Source organism: Heterodontus francisci, chromosome 23 (assembly GCF_036365525.1).
Source record: "Heterodontus francisci isolate sHetFra1 chromosome 23, sHetFra1.hap1, whole genome shotgun sequence".
Classification (NCBI taxonomy): Eukaryota; Metazoa; Chordata; class Chondrichthyes; order Heterodontiformes; family Heterodontidae; genus Heterodontus; species Heterodontus francisci.
This window is the reverse complement of record NC_090393.1, coordinates 27,679,918-27,705,880: the sequence shown is the minus strand read 5'-3', so window position 1 is coordinate 27,705,880 and position 25,963 is coordinate 27,679,918. Positions and strand designations below refer to the sequence as shown.

General features: G+C 42.8%; 1 protein-coding gene across 8 annotated transcripts in view; it reads left to right on the top strand.

The window, feature by feature from the left end:
* emid1 (EMI domain containing 1) overlaps nucleotides 1-25,963 on the top strand; it is a 426,608-nt gene that overhangs the window by 206,553 nt on the left and 194,092 nt on the right. For all 8 annotated transcript variants that reach the window (XM_068054890.1, XM_068054887.1, XM_068054891.1 and 5 more), the window contains exon 4: nucleotides 14,696-14,782. In XM_068054890.1, coding sequence (XP_067910991.1) covers nucleotides 14,696-14,782 — 87 coding nt within the window. The remainder of the gene's footprint in view (nucleotides 1-14,695; nucleotides 14,783-25,963) is intronic.

Below are 25,963 nucleotides of genomic sequence, written 5' to 3'. Positions count from 1 at the left end.
TCAGACTATGTATTTAATTTCCATTTATTCTGGACTATAATCCAAACACAAAATCTACATTTCACTCTGTAATCGATTTGTGTGTGTGTGATTCTTGTGTGAAGTTGTGCATGAATGTGTAGCGTATTTTATTTTTGATCGTGTTTAGATTATTAAGTATAATAAAATCACCTCTTTCTTGTTTAAACTCAAGAAAACCTGTCCGATTGGTTCTTTCACAATCACATTAAAGATAAAAGGTAAAACACTCACTGAGGTGGTAGGCACAGCCACTGTTTAAAAAGGAATAAACCCAGTTGCTGTCAAATAAGAGGAAGAGCAAGAGGGGAACCTGTGACCCCTCCTCACCTGGCCGTAACAATACTTTAAATTTGAGTTCTTTGATCACAAGGCCATGTAATTGACCCAGAATAACAACCTACAGTAGGAGCTGAATCAGAAACTTCCTCCGTGGAAGAAACGTTCGGCATTTTACATTACATGGATAATGACAAAACTGATGTCGATGAAGTGGAAAGTATCATTTAAAGTCTGAGTGGTGTCGTTAATAGTGGGGAGAAAAGCCTTAGATTATAGGATGATATAGATGGCTGGTAAGATGGGCAGAGCAGTAGCAAATTTAACCCTGAGAAATGTGAGGTGATGCATTTTGGGAGGACTAACAAGGCAAGCGAATATACAATGGATGGTAGGACCCTAGGAAGTACAGAGGGTCAGAGGGACCTTGGTGTACTTGTCCATAGATCACTGAAGGCAGCAGCACAGGTAGATAAGGTGGTTAGGAATGCATATGGAATACTTGCCTTTATTAGCCGAGGCATAGAATATAAGAACAGGGAGGTTATAATGGAGCTGTATAAAATGCTAGTTAGGCCACAGGTGGAGTACTGTGCACAGTTCTGGTCGCCACACTATAGGAAGGATGTGATTGCACTGGAGAGTGTGCAGAGGAGATTCACCGGGATGTTGCCTGGGCTGGAGCATTTCAGCTATGAAGAGAGACTGAAAAGGCTAGGGTTGTTTTCCTTAGAGCAGAGAAGGCTGAGGGGAGAAATGATTGAGGTGTACAAAATTATGCGGGGCATTGATAGGTTAGATAGGAAGAAATTTTTCCCTTAGCGGAGGTGTCAATAACCAGGGGGCATAGATTTAAGGTAAGGGGCAGGAAGTTTAGAGGGGATTTGTGGAAAAAACATTTCGCCCAGAGGGTGACTGGTATCTGGAACACACTGCCTGAAGAAGTGGTGCAGGCAGGAACCCTCACAACATTTAAGAAGTATTTAGATGAGCACTTGAAATGCCATAGCATACCAGGCTACGGGCCTTGCAAAATGGGATTAGAATAGATAGGTGCTTGATGGCTGGTGTGGATACGATGGGCCAAAGGGCCTGTTCCTGTACTGTATAACTCCATGACTCTACGATGCTATGACATTTGTTGGCCATAATGCAAAAATCTTGGAAATTATAACACCATTTTACTGATGTGTGGATTTTATATCTCTAGATTTGATTGTCTTAATGCAGAAACTTCAATCCATAAAAGTTGTAAAAATTAGTCATTTTATTGGTGTCCTGTTAAGAATGATGTTAGGGGCATTCATATAAGCTGGGTGAGAATGCCAGAGAGGTGACCGTCAATGAACTGAATGGTTTTTAATCATCTTTTTGATGGTTCTTATAATGCAGTTTTTCAGTACTAGAAATAAATAGATGTGCTGAAACCCAGCATGAAAAGTGTACAGCCTCCATGGCATTCCGAATTCCTTCAGACCAGCAGAGGTGGCCAAATGGCAGTATTATTCCAATCCATCATTGTATGAACCAAAGTATATATATATAATCTATAATTTTGAAAAAAAACTACCCATTGTTTCAAAGAGAAAAGAAGACTCCACATCATTGAATGAGATTGCAGGGTTATTCCCCTCTGTTCTATTTCTTACACTTGCCTGTCTCCACATAGTTGTACATGTATCTGAGGAGGCATGCATGTTTGGTACTGTTTGGAAAATTTGTAGATGCCAGGGGCCTCTCCTTCACACAGATTTGCTTTTAGGAACAGGTGCTTACCTGGTTTCCAAGATATAATCAGTATTAATGAATTCCAAGCAATGCTTCAAAATTAAAATGAAAGGAAAGGGATTGTGCATCTTTCCTGCTGCACAATTATGCTGGAACTCTATCCCCTCACCAAAGGAACTACCAGCCACTAAATCTTTATCTTCAGTTAACACAGACAATATTGTTGTATGTGAATTTAATTATTAGTAAATGACATTTTTGTTTAATTTGGAATATCAGAGCCAGAGCCATGCTCGTTATGAAGCACAAAAGCACTGATTTGTTTAGTTGTGAAGTGGAAGCCAGTGAGGTGGAGAGCTGGTACAGTAATGGCTTGTCTGCACCAGATCAGGAAACAGAATGTGAATGTTGTACAAACTGCAGAGTGGCTGTGTTTGGTCAGTCAGCTGTGAACAAGCAGCTTGTTAAATCACCTTTTTGCTATCACTATGGTTCTACTCAGAATTGGTACCTGAATGGTTCACAGACATTCTGCACACACGCGCGCACACACACACACAGAGCTGGGTGTCTCATTTTGACAAAATATAAATTGCAGATGTATTTCTGTAGCTGTGTTATTTCAGTTCAGAACAAAAAGTTTACAGGGCTTTTGGGTTCAAGTATTCAGAGAATTGTGTTTTTCTTTAAATTAAACTTCTGCTGAATTGATTTTTTTTGACAAATGGCAGCACTATTTATATTGCCTTATGACAGTCTTCAAATTTTTCTTTCACCACACCTCCCCCAGCTGAATATTTAAGTTTTTTCAACCTCGACACCTTTCTCCCCAACCCCTGGCTCACATTTCTTGGTTTTGAAGACTGGAACCTGGTTGTGTAATGAGCACTTAGGAGATGAATAATGATGAATTGGAGGGACAGGCTGGTTCTCTGCTTCTCTGCTTAGTGCCTCCGACAGCCCAGCTGATAGCAGTCACTCCCTGCAGGCCCGAATGTGCTTCTTCCAGTTTTGCGGCAAAGCATGTTGATGTACTGCGAAGACAGTGTGCTACTGTGCTTTTCTTTTCCAACTTCAGAAACTGAGCACTTATGCGAGGTTTCCAAATAATGTCATGCTGTTTTCTCCAACTTTCAACCACAGCCTAATCCAACATCTCCGTTGGTCTTTGGCAATATTTGAAAAGTGAAACAAAATGCTAGTTGATTTCCTTTGACATTGCATATGGGCAATTGATCTGAATCTCTCCCTTACTTTCACTCTCTCTCTTTCTTCCCCCCCCCGCCCCGCCCACATCCTCGTTGGAATGCACAGGATTGGCATAGACTCCACAGTGCCTCTGGTCTGTCCCAAAAGCTCAAATGCCTGCCCCTCAAATGTTTCCACACTATCCATTCCACACTGGCCAAGGGGTAGGATAGCATAGTGGTTATGTTACTGAAATAGTATTCCAGAGGCCTGGTGCAATAATCCAGAGGCATGAGTTCAAATCCCACCACAGCAGCTGGGGAATTTGAGTTCAATTAAATAAATCTGGAATAAAAAGTTAGTATAAGTAACCATAAAACTACTGGTTATCATTTAAAACCCATCTGGTTTACTAATGCCCCTTTAGGGAAGAAAGTCTGCTATCCTTACCTGGTCTGGCCTAAATGTGACTCCAGACCCACTGTAATGTGTTTGACTCTTAACAGCCCTCTGAAATGACCCAGCAAGCTGCTCAGTTGTATTCAAGAAGGCAGTTCAACACCACCTTCTCAAGGGCAATTAGGCATGGGAAATAATGCTGGCTTTGCCAGTGATGCCCACATTCTGTGAATGAATTAAAAAGGAATCTACGCATTCACCATTAGTTGAATATGATAAGTGCACCTTCTTGCTCTTAAATTTATGCCCATCCTCTCTGATTCTAAAGTTTATGGCAGTCTTGAACATAGTAACCATAGAAACGTTACGGCACAGAAAGAGGCCATTCAGCCCAACGTGAATTCCAGACATCCACCACCCATGGGTGAAAAGTTTCTCCTCATGACCCCTCTAATCCTTCTACCAATCACCATAAATCTGTGCCCCCTGGGAATTGACCTCTCCGCGAGGGGAAACATATCCTTCCTGTCTACTCTATCTAGACCGCTCATAATTTTGTACACATCAATTAAGTCACCCCTCAGCCTCCTCTGTTCTAGGGGAAAAAACCCTAGCCTATCCAATCTTTCCTCATAGCTGCAATTTTCAAGCCCTGGCAACATTCTTGTAAATGTCCTCTGTACTTTCTCCAGAGCAATTATGTCCTTCCTGTAATGTGGTGACCAGAACTGTACGCAATACTCCAGCTGTGGCCTAAGCAGCATTTTATATAGTTCCAGCATTACATCCCTGCTTTTGTACTCTATACCGCGGCCAATAAAGGAAGCATTCTATTTGCCCTCTTCACCATTTTATCTACCTGTCCTGCCACCTTCAGGAACCTGTGGACATGCACTCCCAAGGTCTCTCACTTCTTCTACCCCTCTCAATTTCCTCCCATTTATTGTGTATTCCCTTGCTTTGTTTGCCCTCCCCAAATGCATTACATCACACTTCTCCGGATTGAATTCCATTTGCCACTTTTCCGCCCACTCAACCAAACCATTGATATCACTCTGGAGTCTACAGCTATCCCTTCACTATCAATTACATGGCCACTTTTTGTATCATCTGCAAATTTCCCAATCTTGCCTCCCACATTTAAGTCCAAATCATTAATATATACCACAAACAGCAAGGGACCCAACACTGAGCCCTCTGGAATGCCACTGAAAACCGCCTTCCATTTGCAAAAACATCCATTGACCATTACTCTTTGTTTCCTGTCACTGAGCCAATTTTGGATCCAACTCAACATATTCCCCTGTATCCCATGGGCTTTTACTTTTCTGACCAGTCTGCCATGTGGGATCTTGTCAAATGCCTCAGTAAAACCCTTGTAGACAACATCCACTACACTACTCTCATCAATCCTCCTTCCTCAAAAATTCAATTAAGTTAGTAAGACACGACCTTCCCTTAACAAATCCATGCTGACTATCCCTGATTAATCCATGCCTTTCTAAGTGACAGTTTATCCTATCTCTCAGAATTGATTCTAATAATTTTCCGACCACTGAGGTCAGACTGACCAGCCTATAATTATTTGGTATATCCCTCGTACCCTTTTTAAACAATGTTACACCATTTGCAGACCTCCAATCCTCTGATACCTTGCCTGTATCTAGTGAGGATTTGAAGATGATCCTCAGAGCATCCACTATTTCCACCCTGACTTCCTTTAACAGCATGGGATACAATCCATCCAGGACAGGTGATTTAGCCACTTTCACGGATGTTGGACCTTCTAGTACTTCCTCTCTCATTATGCTTATTGTATCTATTACTTCACACTCCTTTTTAACTACAAGTCTTCATCGTCCCTCTCCTTTGTGAAGACAGAGACAAAGTACTCATTAAGAACCCTCCCACATCTTCTGCATCCTCGCCTAAGTTATTTGTACATTACTGATAGGCTCTACCCTTTCCCTAGTTATCCTCTTACTCTTAATGTACTGATAAAACATCTTTGGGCTTTCCTTGATTTTACCTGCCAATAATTTTTCACGTCCTCCCGTCGCTTTCCTAATATCTTTTTTTACTTCATCCCTGCACTTTCTACACTCTTCAAGGCTTTCTAAAGTATTAAGTTTTTTGTGACTGTCATTGGCTTTCTTTTTCTGCTTTATCTTACCCTGTATACTTCTGGATAACCAGGGGCTCTAGACTTGGCAGTACCACCATTTTTCTTTGTGGAGACATGTCTACACTGTGCCTGTAGAATCTCGCTATTGAATGCCTCCCACTGGTTTGCCACTGATTTTCCTTCAAGTAGCTGTATCCAGTCCAGATCACCTCTCGGCTTTGTAAAATTTGCCTTCCCCCAATTTAGAACTTTTACTCCTGTTCTATCCTTGTCCTTTTCCGTAGTAATGCTAAATCTAACTGTATTATGGTCATTGTCTCCAAAATGTTCACCCACTGCTACTTCATCCACTTGTCCAGCTTCATTTCCTAAGACTAAATCTAGGATTGTGTCCCCTCTTGTTGGGCTTGTTATGTGTTGGCTAAAAAAGTTCTCTTGAATGCAGTTCAAGAATTTTGTGCCCTGTGCCCTTCACACTGCTTGTATCCCAGTTGATATTAGGGTAGTTGAAATCCCCAAGTGTTATTGCCCTATTGTTTTTACACTCAGAAATTTGCCTACATTTTTGTTCTTCTATGTCCATCTCACTATTTGGGGGTCTATAGTACACTCCTAGTAGTGTGGCTGTCCCTTTTTTAAATTTCTGAGCTCAACCCATATTGCCTCATTTGATTCATTGAGCAGATCATCCCTCCTCACAGCTATAATTGATTCTTTAACTAATAATGCTACACCCCCTCCTTTTTAGCCCCCTCTTTATCCTGCCTGAAATATTTTTGCCCCTGTTTAAGCCAAGTTTCCATTATAGCAATGATATTATGCTGCCATGTGTCTCTGCCCTCAGCTCATTGGCTTTATTTGCTATACTCCTTGCTTTTAAATAAATACCTTTCAACGCTGCCAAATTCCTGTGCTGTACGCTTTTTAATCTTTGTTTCGTCTGTCTTTCAGAGTCACTCGCTAATTTTCTGCCTCCAATCCCCTGCCCTGAATTTGTCCTATCTGAAACTGCCCTCAGGCCCCCATCCCCCTTCCAATCTAGTTTAAACCACCCCCAACAGCAGTAGCAAACCTTCCTGCAAGGATATTCATCCCGGTCCGGTTCAGGTCTAGACCATCTGGCTTGTACAGGTCCCACCTTCCCCAGAACTGGTTCCAATGTCCCAGAAAGCTGAAGCCCACCCTCTTGCACCATCTCTCCAGCCATACATTCATCTGGTGTCTTCTCCTATTTCTATACTCACTAGCATGTGGCCTTGGCAGTAATCGGGAGATTACTACCTTTGAGGTCCTGCTTGCTAATCTCTTTCCTAACTCGCTAGACTCAGCCTGCAGGACCTCATCCCTTTTTCTACCTATATTGTTGGTACCAATGTGGACCATGACCTCTGGCTGTGCACCCACACCATCCAGGATGCTCTGCAGCCGCTCGGTGGGATCCATGACCCTTGCACCAGGGAGGCAACATACCATCCTGGAATCATGTCTGCGACCACAGAAGCGCCTGTCTGTTCCCCTAACTATTGAATCCCCTACCACTATTGCTCTCCTGTCTTTTCTTCTCCCTCCCTACACAGCTAAGCCACCCATAGTGCCCTGGTCATGACTCTCACTGCATTCTCCAGGGGAACCCTCTCTCCCATCGGTACTCAGAACTGAATACCAGTTAGAAAGTGGGATGCCTTCTGGGGTCTTCTGCACTACCTGCCTTGTCCTTCTTGTTTGTCTGGCAGCCACCCAGTCCCTCTCTGCCTGCGCTCTCATAAGCTGCGGGGAGACCACCTCCTGAAATGTGCTATCCACGTATCTCTCGTCCTCGCAAGTGCACCTCAGTGACTCCAGCAGCTCCTTGAGTGCCAAGATTTGACAGTCGAGTTTTTGCATTTAGTGGCACTTTCTGCACATGCAGGGCATGGGCAGGGACCTGGAGTCCGCACATGGCACAGGATGTGTATTCGATGGGTTTGAGAAACCCTGCCATGCCTCAAGTTATTTATTTACTGCACTAAAATTGTAAGTTAAATAAACACAATAAAATGGTTTTTAATGAAATGAACAAACAGGTAACCACCTTACGACTACTGGTATTTCAGCTTTTACTTATTAGATAGACTTAAATGAACGAGAAACAATAAAAATCAGCAGAAAAAGAAAGTAAGAAAATACCCACCAGATACTCACCGACTAGTTCCCTGTGCCTTGCTGCTCTCTCTCCCCTCTCATGCTGTTTGTAGCTCTGAAGTCTCACCCAGCCAATCACCACCTCCTTCCCCATGATGTCCACTTACCAAAACTAATCTACCTTACCACTATCCATATACCCTACCAATACTAAAATGTTACCAATAGTAGTAATAACCTCAGTAATAAACCTTACTGCTTTAAAATAAAACAGAACAGTAGACTCACCAGCTTTTCCCTTTTAAATTTTTTTTCTCATTCATTCATGGGATGTGGGTCTTGCTGGCTAGGCCAGCATTTATTGCCCATCCTTAATTGCTCTTGAGAAGGTGGTGGTGAGCTGCCTTCTTGAACCGCTGCAGTCCATGTGGGAGTAGGTACACCCACAGTGCTGTTAGGAAGGGAGTTCCAGGATTTTGACCCAGTGACAGTGAAGGAACGGTGATATAGTTCCAAGTCAGGATGGTGTGTGACTTGGAGGGGAACTTGCCATGCACCTGCTGCCCTTGTCCTTCTAGGCGGTAGAGATGGCAGGTTTGGAAGGTGCATTGCTGCAGTGCGTCTTGTAGATGGTACACACTGCTGCCACTGTGCGTCAGTGGTGGAGGGAGTGAATGTTTGTGGATGGGATGCCAATCAAGCGGGCTGCTTTGCCCTGGATGGTGTCAAGCTTCTTGAATGTTGTTGGAGCTGCACCCTGCCAGGCAGCTTGTGTGCCTTAATTAATTATAAGGTCATTGCATAAATTTTAATATTTTATTTGTCTAACCTAGTATTGGGTTTCTGTTCTGATGAGTGGTCACAGACCTGAAACATTAATTCTGTTTCTTTCTCCACAGATGCTGCCAGACCTACTGAGTATTTCCAGCAGTTTCTGTTTTTATTTCAGATTTCCAGCATCAGCAATAGTTTGCTTTTATTTCAGGTGAAGGAGCACCTGGCTGTCCCATGGATGCCCGAGGTCTATCTGATGCAATTTTCAGATGGGGCAATAGATGGACAAACAGTTCATCTACTCATTTCAGGCAGGAGACAAATTGAAAATTGTGGTTTCATCTTGGTTTTTAGTCCCATTTGCAATTTCTGATATAAATGGATGGAGTGTGTGAAGGGTTTAGGGTTGAAGGGATATGGGAACAGGTCGGCTAAATGTGATTGGAACTACTCCTCACATGGAGGCTAAATATCGATATGGACTGGTTGGCCAAAGGGCCTGTTACTTCTGTGTTGTATCTTCTGTGCATTTCTACATCATCATAACTTGCATTTATATCATACCCAATAGCCTGAATCTGGCTTCAAAAAGTTTAAAGTATCTGCATGAAGAAAAGTCCAATAGCTGTATAGGAAAGCTATGGAGATAAATATTATCAAGCTGTGCTGACAGAGTGAGGCCTTGCCAAAGTGGATGGGGTCATGAAACCAATTCACAGTCATTTCCTGACTGGCAATTTCAGGGACCCAAACGAGGTGTTACAGGCATAGGTGTGGTGTGCCCAGACACTACTTTGTCCATTATCAGAAAATCGGGGTGTTCATCTCCCTAACCAGAAGGTTCTAAGTAGTAATCTGGACTCTGACATTGCCTGGAGGTGGGAGAATGGGGGACTTTTCTCTGTTTGAGTTGCTGGCTTGGACCCGCAACAATTGCATGTTTTCGGATATTGTGGGTGTACTGCCAATGATTCGTAATCCTTAAAATGATGGAGAATGGTGATTAATATCATAATGTGCACAACTGCTGGGCAAGACACTAACTCAGACTATTGGCACAGGCTCATCTGTTGGTATTAGATGATTTCCATAAGTTCTTGAGTGGTTCGGTAGATGGAACCCTGGGCAAATGTTAAATTATCCGTCCTCCCTTTGGCAGATCATGGAGTATAACCATTTTAGAAATGTTTTGTCTGGTTATACCTATGTGAAGCATCTTGACATGTTAGTCTATGTTAACGGCACTATATAAATGCAGGCTGTTATATGTATGTAGCTCAAACTGGTTTGAACTCTCCTGTTAAAGAATGAAGTGCAACTAAGAGCAATAACGGCAACTGAACAAAATAATAGAAAAACATGAACAAATATAAGATACTAAAACTGAGAATAGGAAAATATATTCTTTGATCTGACAGATTTTTTTTGAAAAATATATTGTTTGCTGAGTGTTTCAATGGAAAAATACATGGTTTTGCCCTTTTTGAGATTAAATACACAACAATATTTCTATATATTATGGGTATTGCCAAGTCAGGATGACCGCTGTTCCTACGTTACAGTCACAGAGAGACAATTCGAGTGGTGAAAAAAGCAGTGTTCAAGCTTCTTGAATTATTGAGAAATTTTTATGTTGACAATGCACGGTTCTCAGTATTACTTACAGTTCGTGAGAACAAAGTCAAGGCATGTGGATCATATATGGATGATTTAATCTGCAGAAAAATGGAAAGGCCAAGTCTTAAATATGTTGCAGAAATGCCCCCAGCAAGGCTGTCAAAGTCCTTGATGAGCCAAGTAGCCCGCAGATAGTTATATCCCATTATCTGTATCATCACTGACTTCCAAGCCCTCAAGCAGATACTTGTCTGCTGTTGCTAATGCTGCTTTTTTTTGTTGTAAGGGGCATATTTTGGCACACTGTCAACGTGATGCATGCTGGGTAGGTGACTGCACCTTGTCAAGTCATTTTTATGGGTGACAGATGTTCCATGCTATTTGGCTGGCTGTCTCTTGAATGCTGATTTGCTGAGGGCATTTTTGGCTACCTCCTGTTTATAACCTGAGTTTGGAAAGAGGAATCCAAAGAAACAACTTCAACCTTATTGAAAAACTCTTGTATCAAGTTTTCCAATTTGCAAGTCAAACTAAATGTATTTATAATATCTGGTGTGATCAATCTTGACTGTTGGCATGTCTGTGCCTTCTCTGATATATATACATTATTCTAACTTTTGATGTTTTTTTAGCAATCTGTGATGCCATTATTACAATGGTAATAATCTTGAATGTTTCAGACTGAAGCATAATCTGGGGGGTCATTTTAACTTAATCCACCCATCAGGAATGTGGCGAAATTGAATGCAGTGCTGGTTTTGCATCCCTTTGAAGTCAATTTTGGGCAGGGTGTAAAAAACCGTATTCCATCCAGATCCCCGTGTGTTTCAGGCCCACCAGTTTAGGTGAAAAGTACCCACATTTTTGAAGTCCAGTGTTTAAAAAAAAAAAAATACATTAGAGCATATTTATTTTGCTACACTGTCTATATAGGCAAAGAAGAAATTTCATGCTTGAACCTTCATAGTAATAACCATCCCCATGTTTTCTCCCAGAATGAGTCTTGCTTCTCCTCTTCCCAGAAAACATACTTGAAGATATTAGCCTGAAGCTCCCTTCAAATTAGGGTCTCGGTTCATTTTCATAAAGCCAACAAGCTGGATGTCCCAATGCAGCTTGCTGCTTGGGAGCCTTTGCAAAATTAGCCAGCTGAGACACTGAACCAACCCAAAGGTTGGTCCTGGGTGGAGGAGATTTTTTTTTTATATTTCCAAAATATACTTTATTCATAAAAATCTGTTTAAAAATAAATACATTACAAAACAGTTCCAAACAGCACCAAGTCAAAAAATACAAACAGTGCAAAGGAGGTCAGTTTCCTTCAATGCAGGAGTGAGTTGCCTCACAACCCTTCCATTTCATTTTTCAAGCCATATATATTTTACAGCAAACGAAAATTTTCCCGATACAGTTCGAGGGGTTTTCCATGGATCCAGCCCCTCCGTTCAGCCTGGTGGTGGGTCCTTACACTGTGGTCTTTCCCCATTGAGCCTTTGCTGCGGCTGCCCCAAGCTTTAGTGCGTCCCTCAGCACGTAGTCCTGGACCTTGGAATGTGCCAGTCTGCAACGTTCTGTCGTGGACAACTCTTCTTGCATTGGAAGACCAGCAAGTTTCGGGCAGACCAAGGGGCGTCTTTCACCGAATTGATAGTCCTCCAGCAGCAGTTGATGTTTGTCTCGGTGTGCGTCCCTGGGAACAGCCCGTAGAGCACAGATTCCTGTGTTACAGAGCTGCTTGGGATGAACCTCGACAAAAACCACTGCATCTCTTTCCACACCTGCTTTGCAAAGACGCATTCCAGAAGGAGGTGGGCAACCGTCTCTTTCCCACCACAGCGACCTCGAGGGCATTGTGCGGAGGGGGTGAGACTTCGGGCGTGCAGGAAGGATCTGACGGGGAGGGCTCTTCTCACCACCAGCCCAAGCTACATCTTGGTGCTTGTTTGAAAGTTCTGGTGATGAGGCATTCCGCTAAATGACTTTGGCGGTCTGCTCAGGGAACCATCCAACAGGATCCACCGTTTCCTTTTCCCGTAGGGCCTTGAGGACATTCCGTGCAGACCACTGCCTGATGGACCGGTGGTCAAAGGTGTTTTCCCACAGAAACTGCTCCACGAAAGATAGGTGGTACAGCACCGCCCAACTGCATGGAGCGTTCCGCGGCAATGTGACCAGGCCCATCCTTCGCAACACCGGGGATAGATAGAACCTCAGCACGTAGTGACACTTGGAGTTTGCGTACTGGGGATCTACACACAGCTTGATGCAGCCGCACACGAAGGTGGTCATCAGGATGAGGGCCACGTTGGGTACATTTTTCCCGCCCTTGTCCAGAGATTTGAACATCGTGTCCCTCCGGACCCGGTCCATTTTAGATCCCCAGACGAAGCGGAAAATGGCTCGGGTAACTGCCACGGCGCAGGAGTGGGGTATGGGCCAGACCTGCGCCACGTAGAGCAACAACGTGAGCGCCTCGCACCTGATGACCAGGTTCTTACCCACAATGGAGAGAGATCGCTGCCCCCACATGCCCAACTTTTGTCGTACCTTGGCCACTCGCTCCTCCCATGTTTTGGTGCACACCCCGGCCCTTCCGAACCATATCCCCAGCACCTTCAGGTAATCTGACCTGACGGTGAAGGGGACAAAGGATCGGTCAGCCCAGTTGCCAAAGAACATGGCCTCGCTCTTGCCGTGGTTAACTTTGGCTCCCGAGGCCAGTTCGAACTGGTCGCAGATGCTCATCAGTCTGCGCACGGACAGCGGATCCGATCAGAAAACGGCGACATCATCCATGTACAGGGAGGTTTTGACCTGAGTGCCTCCGCTGCCTGGGATTGTCACCCCTCCTATGCTCACATCCTTCCTAATAGACTCAGCAAAGGGTTCAATACAGCAAACAAACAAGACCGGGGACAGAGGTCAGCCCTGTCTGACTCCAGATTTGATCGGGAAACTTTCAGAGGAGATTTTTTTTTTTTTTTTTTTTCAAAAATATACTTTATTCATAAAAATCTGTAAAAATTACATTGCCAACCAGTTTCCAAACAGCACGAAAAAATACAAACATTGCAAAAGAGATCAGTTTCTTTCAATAATGTCATGAGTTTCTTCCCAACCCTTCCGTTTCACAATTGTCATGTCAATTACAGTTTTACATTTACAGCAATTGAGAATATTAACGATACAGTTCGAGGGGCTTCCCATGGTTCCAGCCCCTCAGTCCAGCTTGGTGGGGGAACCTTACACTGTGGTCTTTCCCCATTGAGCCTTTGCTGCGGCTGCCCCAAGCTTTAGTGCGTCCCTCAGCACGTAGTCCTGGACCTTGGAATGTGCCAGTCTGCAACATTCGGTGGTGGACAACTCTTTGCGCTGGAAGACCAGCAAGTTTCGGGCAGACCAAAGGGCGTCTTTCACCGAATTGATAGCCCTCCAGCAGCAGTTGATGTTTGTCTCGGTGTGCGTCCCTGGGAACAGCCCGTAGAGCACAGACTCCTGTGTTACAGAGCTGCTTGGGATGAACCTTGACAAAAACCACTGCATCTCTTTCCACACCTGCTTTGCAAAGGCACATTCCAGGAGGAGGTGGGCGACCGTCTCTTCCCCACCACAGCCAACGCGGGGGCACTGTGCGGAGGGGGCGAGACTTCGGGTGTGCATGAAGGATCTGACGGGGAGGGCCCTTCTCACCACCAGCCAAGCTACGTCTTGGTGCTTGTTTGAAAGTTCTGGTGATGAGGCATTCCGCCAAATGACTTTGACGGTCTGCTCGGGGAACCATCCGACAGGATCCACCGTTTCCTTTTCCCGTAGGGAGTGGGGGAGGAGCACTGCAAGCCCAGGCCTGCAGAGGCCCTCAGTATGGTTCAGAAGCTCCTCCTAGCTCCACATTAAGGTAAGTATTAAAAAAAAATACTTTCCTTTATCTTAGAGGCTTCCAGCACTCCATTTAAGGACCACTGGGTAGGCAACAGTAGACTGAGTTTCTGACAAATTTGGAATGGAGTTGTAAAACAGCCATTGGGCTGCTTATTATCATATTCAAGCGGCCTAACACATAACTGAGTTGGGTGCCTTGGGCACGCTAATTCGATAGCCGCCACTTTTCTGGGGGGCATTGAGCACAGATTGCCACCTGCACCCCATGCCAATTTCTCTCCCGAAGATTTTTTTTAGCTTTCTTTCAACTGTGCCAGGCAGATGTGGGTAACTATGGAATTAAAGTTGTGGTTCCAGTAATGCCAATAAGCGCATTGCATATTGACTGAATAATGTTAGTGTTGAGTTGCTTAAAAAATGATCTCCTAATATTTACAGTAGCCTATTGCATTTTGTATCGAGGGACATTATCTGATGTTGTTTAAAAGTGGCAGTTCTGAGAAAGAATTTTTTGCTACAAAAAGTAAGACACCTGGATGTTTATACATATCTCTTGTTTTATTTCAGAGACTGGAAATTTCCTGGAAGCCTTGGATGGTGGTCGGCAGATCTCTCACATCCGCAGATTACCTACAAAAGCAGGAGACCTTTCAAGTAAGAATTTAATGCAACAATTAGATTGGTACCAGGAATTTGTGACTGCACAAAATGGTTTGCTTTCTGGATGGGATGGGAAGGAATGGTTGCTTAATTATAGACAGTACCGTTTTTGTTACCGTGCTGTTTATTCTTGACTGAAAATATGTTGTGGCAATAATGGGCTGGGTTTTGCACCCAGTGGCAAAGTAACAGTGCTTGCTGTTGACTTGGAAAGTTGTCCACAACGGTCTAGTGATCTCAGTGGCGCAGATTTCCACTTTCCGAATGCCAACTTGAGTCTGGCTCCAAGTAAAGGGGATGGCTAGTCTGCCAGCAACAGTGATGTCATCAAGGAAGATAAGCCGCCAATCACATTGAATTATTCTTACAGACAGCAAACCAGGAAGTAAAAGCAGCTGAACCCCATCACTTTTAATTTTTAAATTTTACAGATAGTGAAATAAATGATTCGGACATGCACATGGGATTAAGGTAAAAACTAAAACGTCGAACGTTAAAAAAAAATAAAAATGTGAAGTTTCTTATCATAATGGAGAAATTTGCCACTCAAAAAAATAAAAGCGTAGAGTTACTGACAGCACCTTCAGTATTTCCGCATTTAGCTCCGCATGTGCAGACTCCAGAAGTTGCTGTCAGTTTCAGAGCAGTAATGATGGTGAACGCTAACAGTTTCGTCATCATTACTACTGCAAAATCTGGGTCAATATAGTCACGTGGTATAGAACCAATTCTAGAGTGCAAAGATCAAGGGGAGAAATAATTCCTCCAATTAAACTTGAAAATTTCAGACAATAGCTTGTGAAGTGGGTATGTTGGAATGCACAGGGCAGGGAACATCACTCAATCTCCTAGGGAGAAGCAGACAACTCAACCCTGCTAATGAGGTTTATTTCAAAATGTGTTGAAAAAGTAGCATAAGATCAAGAAACTCTGTGAAAGTACCTGGGTTCTTTCATCTGTAGTACCTTTCTCCGTAATATTTGTTTACTTGTTGGTTGAATAGAAGCATGTGGGCATCATTTCAAGTCTGGAATGTAGCTTGTAGGAAACCTTCACATCCTTGTCAGGTTAGAACAAAGAAAGCCTCAGCCATTGATCCCAGCAGTGGTTGTTTCACTTCAGTATTCTGTAGTGAGGTAAGCCCATTTTCCATGCCATTTTAAAACTGTTTTTGGGAATATTTCAAGGTGAGAGATGGAATATTTTCAGCTACTGATACCCAGGGCTGAATTTTGAATATCGTGGGGGCTCAGCAGCCTTCCGACATGGAAACGCTGCCGCTGAGCCCCCGCAATATCTCGTGCGGGGCTCATTTAAATGAAGGGGGCGAAGCAGCCGCCCCCGATGATGTGGAGGGGGCGGCTGCTCCTTCCCCAGCAATGGCATCCGGTGCCAACGCGCAGGCGCCAGCGCCATTTTTAACAGACTTCAAACCCTTAGCAAAAATTAAAATTTTTAAAGGTATATGAATTTTCATCTGCTTATAAAAAATAAATAGAAGATGGAGGCCCTTTCCCACCTCACTCCCATCGTTTTTTTTGTTGCCCGATATTCAGCAAACTTATTTTATTCCCAACCCGAATATCCCCCCCCCACCGCCCCAACCTTCTCACATTTGTCCTTCAGCCCCTTCCCACCATCCCCACGGGCAATAAAAGTATTTTCCCCGCTCTCCCTCCCCACTAGGGTCTCGCCTCGGAATTCCGAATGGAGTTCCAAAGGAGCGTGAGGTGCAGCTGGCGGCTGTAAAATTGGCATGGGACGGCCGTCGGGACCAGGTAAGTTAATTCGCATTTTGTTTTAATTAATTTCAATATGCAAATACGGCAGGGGGCCGCACTGATGCCTCGCCACCACCGGTAAAATGCGGCAGGGCCTTCGCGGCGATGGGGGTCATGGTGGGCTGCTCCCATAAGTATTTTACGGGCCCCCCTGCCACGACCCCCGACGTTGAGGGGCTGGTAACATTCAGCCCCCAATGTCTATATCAAGCCGTCCCAGAAAAAAAAATACTAAAAGTCTGATGGAGAATAAAGTTCTCTATACTATGTCCAAGAACAAGAACCCCAATCCTGGTAGCACCCTACCACTGTATTACTGAAGCTTTTCTTTACTCTAACCATACCACGGCCTTTCTTAATTAGATTGCCAATTTGTACCTAATTGTTGGCTACAAAAACTTAATTAGCACCTTTTAACATGGTGAAATGTTGCATAGAAATTTTGAAGCAGTGGACTAGACTGAGAGCAAAAATAAGGAGAAGGTATAGTGGCAGAGGTAGATTTCAAACAGTTTTGAAGATGGAGAGAGATACGGAAGAACTGCAAGATTTGGAAATAGAATTCCAGAGTGCAGGGCCATGATCGCTGAAGACCTTAGCAGCAATGTGGAATAAAGGAAAGAAGAAAAATACAGCTGCTCATTCTCTGGAATAGAGTATTGGGGTGGGACATGACTGCAGAGGTAGGGTAGAATAAGACCTCAGAGGAATCTTCAGATCAGGATGAAAATTTTGAAATCAATGCATTGGAGCGTGGAAGCTACTAAGGACTGGGGTGATGCAAGCGTGGGACTCTGTATGGGATAGGATGCTTTACAGCTGTTGTGTTTTATGGGTCTCATTCCTTGCAAGACCCTCACAAGGCTTTCATCCTAGCACTCTGATTGTATTCATACCAACATCTCTCAAATGAAAAGAAATTTCTCAGCAAGGAAATGATGACGTTTTTTTAAAATATATTAGTTAAGTCACAGTGCAGTATTATGAACAGTTCTGGACACATTGGAAAACTTGCAGCAAAGATTCACCATGCATAGGATGCTGTAGGTATGAAGAGTGACTCAAAATGTGTTAAGTGACTCTGGTATCAAAAGTAATTCTTCAACAACTTCTGAAGCAATTAAATTATTGATAAGACGACAAAGTAACATAAAAGTGAGGCATGGTTGGATGGGTGAGTGGTCGTGTTGTGTGTGTAGTGTTATGTTATGTAGTGTTGTTGTCTGTGGTGTGTTGTGTGCATATAAATCTGGTAGAATAGATTTGTACTGAGCTATTATGCACCGACAGTTAATAGGTTATTGCTCTCCAACGTTAATTGTACTTACTGATATGAAGAATCATGTGAGCCAGGTAACCAGATACCAAAGGCCTTTGCTCTGTACAAGTTCAGCCCATTCACATTCCACCAAAGTTTATTTTTTATCAGCAGAAATTGTGATATTTTAATTTTGCAATGAAGTAGCTTACCTGTATCTCAGTTTTATATCATGTAACTGTACTGTAAAAGTACTGTAACAGCTTTTTGTTACTTACCACACAAGTATCTACAGCAATAAAACTGACTTGACAGTACAATCCCTATGTTGAAACATGATAGTGTTTAACCCATTTATATGATGCCGAAAATGATACCATGAGATTTTCACACACTGACTGAATCATCCTATCCTGTTTTCATAGTGATACAATATATTGGAAATGCATACAGGTATTTCTCATAATTCCTAGTGTTTTATTGCTCTTGCAGTCCAGTTACATAAATCTCACCAGCAGCAGACAGTTTAAATTTAGCTGAGTGGTTTCCAGCATATGTCAGGTTGTTCACCAAAAACGATGGAAGGTCTTAATTCCTTGTAGGCCAGTTTAAAAGGGAAAGCTGCACCTTCTGCCTCTCAGGTCTGCAAAAGTCGAGGAAATCAACAGAAAATGGCAGCAAAGGAGCTTCTTCCCAATTTAAAAACATCAATACAGCCTTTGCTTTTAAACTCTCTTAACTAATACCATCCATATGATTTATCACTAGTAATGATATCCACTTTAATTAATGTGACGTATAATATGGGCACATGCTCTAATTACTGTTAACTCTTCGTACATTTCTGATTACAACAAATTTAGTTGGTGGAGAAAAATAGCTGATGTGGCTTTACTGCTAAAACCAATTGCAAGAAATTGTGGCCTGGGATTTCCATGCTGGTAGCACGTGTTCATCCAACAACTTGCAGCAGCTTCTACCAGAAAGTAGTTATTCAAATAAGGGGAACATACCCATTTATACAAGGCATTATCATGAGTCTCAGGATCTCCTGTAGTGCTTCATACCCAATGACGTCATTTTTTAAAAAATGCAGTCACTGTTGTTCTACAGTAGACAATTACATATCAAAATCTTGCTGACAGAAAATTCGCTGAATAACCAGATTGTTGTTTCTCAACTGAGACCATCCAAAAAAAAAAAATGTTCAGTGCAACATCATTCTCCTTAGAAAAGTGCACCAGGGATATTTTTATTGTCGTCTCAACCACTGGAACAAGCAGATGAGTTTAATGTCTCACCCACAGGATAGCTTGTCATACAATGCAGCACTCCCTCAGTACTGCACTAGATTGTACTTGGGTATTGGACTGGTGTTTGACTCCACAAACCTCTGGCCTGGTCAGATAGGTAGAATTCCTACCCAATCTTGGTTTTCAATCTATACGGTGATGAAGCCAGGTCGAACGAGACCTTATCTCTACAGAACCGCTTTGTTTATTAGCAAAGTCCTTTATTTTGTAGACATGGCTAATGTGAACACTGCCCATCACATAAGCCCACACTATGTTGTTTGATATAGAGTTTTGACATGTAATTGTTTGCATCCTATGTGGATACATAAAGAACTTTTAAAAAAAAAAGCCAGAATAAGGTCCAAGTTTTACATTGATGAGATATTTTGGTAAAATTACAAACTGATCCATAATCTGATGATAAAAGGAGCCATTTAGTAGAAAGCCGTCAGGCTAAAAGATACTTGATAATACAGCACCCTTGAAAGTAATCCATCTTTGAACACTTACCTAAACTCTTCCCAAGCTGATCAAGTTTTATGAACACAGCGATCAACAATGGGAAAACATAGACTTGTCACAGTCGGGCATGTATTGCCCTTTCAAGCTTTTTTTTTTTTGCCCTGTAATGCCATTTATCCCAGTACTGTAAATAAGCAAGACAGGTGAGTAATACAATTATGAATATACAGGACATGGCTAAGCATCACAAAGGTACTGTATAGGGTCATAAAACCCTCGAAATCCAGTTCCAGTAGATATATGTATTTTTTTTTGTTCATGAATAATGAATGGCAGATGGATTGCAAGACAGTCTCCCATAGGATAACCTCAGAATTTGTGTGTGGGATTATTGCTGACTTAAATACTTGCAGAAAAATTATATTTGGGCTTATTTTGTACTAAGCATATATTTAATATTTTGTATCATTTTAAATATTCATTCATTATTTTGCATTGTTTACCTAACAATTTTGTTTAGCTCAGAAATGACTTCTATAAGTTGGGTGGGTGGTTTTGTTTAAAAGTTGGCCTCATTTATCCAAATTTAAAGCCAATATTTCCCATGGTGTGAACGTTTGTTAAGGTAGACAGTTGTAACAATTTATTGTTGACCTCCGAGTTGAGAACGCAAGGCAGCAGGAGAGGAAAGGTTTCCTGTTTTGATGATGTACAGCTCTTCTTGCAGCAGCAGTTGTTAGTTCCGTCCTCCCTGCTGATTCATAGCTACAGATGATCGATTGCTGCTCCATTGTAAAAGAGGTCACGTCACACACCATGTGAGTGAAAAGCTGTAATGTTTTTCCACCCTGTGAGAGATATACATAATTAATTGTAGTTTCCAAGTAGTCTAGGTTAGACCTTATCTGCTGATGTACTACGTTAGCAGGTAAAATAACATGGTGGGACATTGTTTCCAATAGAAAACATTTAGTTTGATGGATAAGTTACTCACCAGGCAAAGTTTATTCTGTAAACTCTGTTTGAAATGGAAAATGAACTTTGCTCTGCCAACTGTAGATTAGGTGCAACCTGAGATTTTAGCAGTGACTGTTGCAGCTTCAAACAATATTACACTAATTGGATAGTGATAATTATTTAAGCAGACAACAATCTTTCCTTATTTTTAAAAAAGTATCTTTCCTTCCTGATGCTAGTTTCGCTAGCTCCGTTCTTTTACAAGAATAGCAAATGCCTCCACCGCAGAGTTCATCACCCAACAATTGAAATCTGCTTCCCCATTCAGATGCTGCCCTTCCTTTTGACTGTCAATTGCTTTTGTCAGGGTCTAACCTTGGTGACTGAGCAGCCAGGATATTCCTGCTGTGCATAGCATCCTTTTCCTTGTTCTCCAGCCCTCTTATGAAGCCAGGTTTTGACACAAGGTTGAATAATTATTCTACGCAGTAGGCCTGACCTCCGAATTAAGGCCATAACAATTTTTGAGGGCTAAACTGAGGAGAAAGAACAACCTTTGTCTTCTCTTATGGGCATGTTTTAGGTTCAAATCCTTTCTAATTAAAAAAACTGTTTTAGTAGAGTGTTTTCTGAACTGTATTACTACATGTGTGCCCATAGACAGCTCTGTTATATTTTTTCTTAATAGTTACCTCAATATTAAAAGACAACATACTGAAACTCAGAAAATGCTCTTCACAGTGATGTGGAAATACTCAAAAACTGCAAATATTTTTGATGATGCAACAGCTTAAAAATCATGATTTTTAAAATTTAATCCTGGATGTAATCTGAATGTGCAATATGTTGATAATTTTACTGCCTTATCTTGCACAAGGTTTTGCTTATAATATGGTTGTGTGTCTGATTATGAAGCAACAGCTTTAGAATCAAACATCCTAATTTCTCACTACAGTTTTGTAGCATAAAAGAATAATCTGCCTGCATTTACTGGTCCACTTTTCTTATTGCTGTTTGTGGGACCTTGCTATGTGCAAATTGGTTGCTGCATTTGACTTACATTTCCAAAGTACTAGTGTGTTTTTGGATAGTCTGAGGATGTGAAAGACACTAGATATATGTGCATTATTTACTTTTTCAACATCCCATGCATGCAAACTCTTCCTACTAAAATAATTCCACCATGTTTATTCCATCACAATGCTAAACCCACCTGTATTTCCCTCCCAATTTCGTCTCCAAGGCAAGTGATCTGCAGGACTGTTTTCCACAGTCGCAACTGCCTAAGGAATATTAACATTGGGCTGCCCTCATCTGAGTTCCAAGGAGGCATTTTCCTTCCTCTTGTCCTAGTCTCCAGCCCAGAGAGCATCCAAGGCTGGTCTTTTTTCTGCTGCTGCCTGACATGGCCAAGCCTGTACCTGACCCATGGCCCCAAGGAACTCCAAAGTAGTATTTTGCCTGCCTGATCCAACTGATACGAGCCCAGCCCAGTTTGTGGCCTTATACAGCCCCCCAAAGTAACCTTTTACCTACTCCACCTGACCCAATCCAGCTTGGTCCCATAGAGCCCTGAGGGGCCCTGCTGCTCCAGAAATGAGGCCAGGCCTTATTTAAATACTGGCAGACAACTTCCCACCTGTTCCAGCCAGGAAGTCATTAGGAAACGACGGAAAGTCAGCTGATCCTGAGACCACCCACCAAGATGACAGTAGGGTGAGGGATCAGCTGCTGGGAAGGTGAAAATTGATTTCATTGTACCTTGGAGATTGTATTCCAACTATTTTAAATGAGAACTACAAATCAGTGGATTTAATGATGAATGCTTTTCCTCATTAGAATTTAAATTTACATGTTGATTCTTAAAACATTCACATTTACAATGTTCTATGGTGGAGCCGTATACACTCTCTGTGTGCCGCTAAAGTGTTCTTGATTTTAATGAACCTGTCCTTATTTTAGCTGCTTTGTTATTTTATTGCATCTGTTTCATTTTCATTGGTGAAAATAGTGAAAATATGAGACTATCTGGAGAATCATTAATGTGACTATTTTAGAGGTATAATAGGGGAAAATGGAAGGTGAATTATCCCAGGCTGCTGTTATGTTCCTCAATGTGGCAAGCATTATGGAATTGGCAAAAAGTTGGGAACACTTTGTCTCCTTTGAACTCTTAAGCAGGAAAAGGTGGTTAGTGCAATAAGCTGGAAGAAGGTACCTTCCTTTGCATGGCACAGGGTCAATAGCTTATTGTTGCTTTATGGCTGTTAAAGGAATTCAGCCCTCAATAATGTTGATAACTGGAAGAACATCCAAAATATTTGGGCAACTTTGTTCTAACATTTATAGCTTGGAAACCATTCTAATGGGGAAGATCAGGTGACTTTATCTGTTAGCCTTTGCTCAGTTGGTAGCACTCTAGCCTCTTAAGTCACAAGGTTCTGGATTCAAGTCCCTCTCCAGGACTTGAGCATAAAAATCAAGGTTGACACTCCAGTACAGTTCTGAGGTAGTGCTGCACTGTTGGAGGTGCTGTCTTTCAGATGAGACATTAAACTGAGGCCCTATCTGCCCTCTCAAGTGGGTGTAAAAGATCCCATGGCACTATTTCAAAGAGCAGTGGAGTTATCCCTGGTGGCCTGGACAATATTTTACCCTCAATCAACATCACAAAAAGCAGATTGTCTGGTCATTATCACATTGCTGTTTATAGGAGCTTGCTATGCACAAATTGACTGCTGCGTTCCCTACATTACAATAGGGACGACACTGCAAAAGTACATGTTGGTTGTAAAGCATTTTGGGATGTCCAGTAGTTGTGAAAAACACTCTATAAATGCATGTCTTTCCCGCTTCACTATTGCACCAATTGCAGCATAACTAGATTTTGTTGTATTTGACCTTAGAACAACTGAGTCTGGTAAAATGTCCAACGTCCCTGGTTAAAATGTTAACTCCATGGGGGTATGTTCAACGAGCAAGTTGACTCAAAACTGTCAAAAATGATCACATTGCTCAAAGGGCTCAAGTGTTGATTGTGAAACCCCTGACTGAAAATTTATATCATGAGTGTCTAAATCTTCAAAGCACTGGAAATCAGCTTTCACATGTCTAATATCCCTGCATATATTTTATTGGATTTTTCATGTATTCTGGATGTGAGATAATTTCACACAAATAACAACTTGTATTTATATGGCAACATTAACTTAGAAAAAGTAACATTTTCACCACACAAGTGCCAGGCATTGACCATCTCCAACAAGAGTGTTTGTTTTAGTGACTGGAAGCCAGTGTCCTGTGGCGTACCACAGGGATCTGTGCTGGGTCCCCTATTGTTTGTCATTTATATAAACGACAGAGATGACTATGTGGGGGGTAGGATCAGTAAGTTCGTGGTTGACACAAAGATTGGCCAAGTGGTTAACAGTAAGATTGAGCGCTTTGGGTTACAGGGAGATATAGACGGGATGGTCAAATGAGCAGAAAAGTGGCAGATGGAATTTAACCCTGAAAAGTGTGAGGTGATACACTTTGGAAGGAGTAACGTGACACGGAAGTATTCAATGAATGGCCTGACACTGGGAAGTTCCGAGGAACAAAGGGACCTTGGCGTGTTTGTCCATAGATCTCTGAAGGCAGAAGGGCTGGTTAATAGGGTGGTGAAAAAGGCATATGGGACACTTGCCTTTATCAATCGAGGCATAGATTACAAAAGCAGGGAGGTCATGTTGGAGTTGTGCAGAACTTTGGTAAGGCCACAGCTCGAGTACTGTGTGCAATTCTGGTCACCACATTATAGGAAGGATGTGATTGCACTGGAGGGGGTGCAGAGGCAATTCACCAGGATGTTGCCTGGGATGGAACATTTAAGCTATGAAGAGAGGTTGGATAGGCTTGGGTTGTTTTCGCTGGAGCAGAGAAGACTGAGGGGTGACCTGATCGAGGTGTACAAGATTATGAGGGGCATGGACAGGGTGGATAGGGAGCAGCTGTTCCCCTTAGTTGAAGGGTCGGTTACGAGGGGACACAGGTTTAAGGTGAGGGGCAGGAGTTTAAGGGGGATTTGAGGAAGAACTTTTTTACCCAGAAGGTGGTGACGGTCTGGAATGCACTGCCTGGGAGGGTGGTAGATGCGGGTTGCCTCACATCCTTTAAAAAGTACCTGGATGAGCACTTGGCACGTCATAACATTCAAGGTTATGGGCCAAGTGCTGGCACTTGGGATTAGGTAGACAGGTCAGGTGTCTTTAATGCATCGGTGCAGACTCGATGGGCCAAAGGGCCTCTTCTGCACTGTATTATTCTGTGATTCTGTGAAGAGTGAATCTAACCATCTCCCCTTGACATTCAATGGCATTACCATCGCTGAAGCCCCACTATAAACATCCTGGGGGTTACCATTGACCAGAAACTGAACTGGACTAGCCATATAAATACCGTAGCTACAAGAGCAGGTCAGAGGCTAGGAATCCTGCGGCGAATAACTCATCTCCTGACTCCCCAAAGCCTGTCCGCCATCTACAAGGCACAAGTCAAGAGTGTGATGGAATACTCTCCATTTGCCTGGACGGATGCAGCTCCAACAACACTCAAGAAGCTCGACACAATCCAGGACAAAGCAACCCGCTTGATTGGCACCTCATCCACAAACATTCACTCCCTCCCACACCAACAAATAGTGGCAGCAGTGTGTGCCATCTACAAGATGTACTGCAGCAACGCACCAAGGCTCCTTCGACATCACCTTCCCAACCTGCAACCTCTACCACCTAGAAGGACAAGGGCAGCAAATGCATGGGAACACCAACACCTGCAAGTTCCCCTCCAAGCCACACACCATCCTGACTTGGAACTATATCACCGTTCTGTCGCTGGCTCAAAATCTTGAAACTCCCTTCCTAACAGCACTGTGGGTATACCTACCCCACATGGACTGCAGTGGTTCAAGAAGGCCGCTCACCACCACCTTCTCGAAGGCAATTAGGGATGGGCAATAAATGCTGGCCTAGCCAGCGACGCCACATCCCAGGAACGAATAAAAAAGAATTCACAGAAGCACAATCAGACAAAAATAGATGCCTAGTCAAAGAAGGAGAAATTAGGGAAATAACCAAAAGCTTGGTCAAAGCAAAGGGCCTTAAAGGGGAGGAGGTGAAGAAAACTAGGGAGGGAATTCCAGAGTTTAAGGCCTAGACAACTGAAGGCATGGCCACTAATGGGGGAGAGAAAGGATGGGGAGATGCACAAAAGGCCAACACTGGAGGAACAACTCTCTCAGTGGGTTGTAGGACTGGAGGAGGTTGGAGATGGTGAGGCCATGAAGAGATTTAAACATGAAGATGAGAATTTTATATTTTAGGCATTGGGAGACTGGGACCCAATGTAGGTCAGTAAGGAAGGGATGATTGGTTGGTGGAAC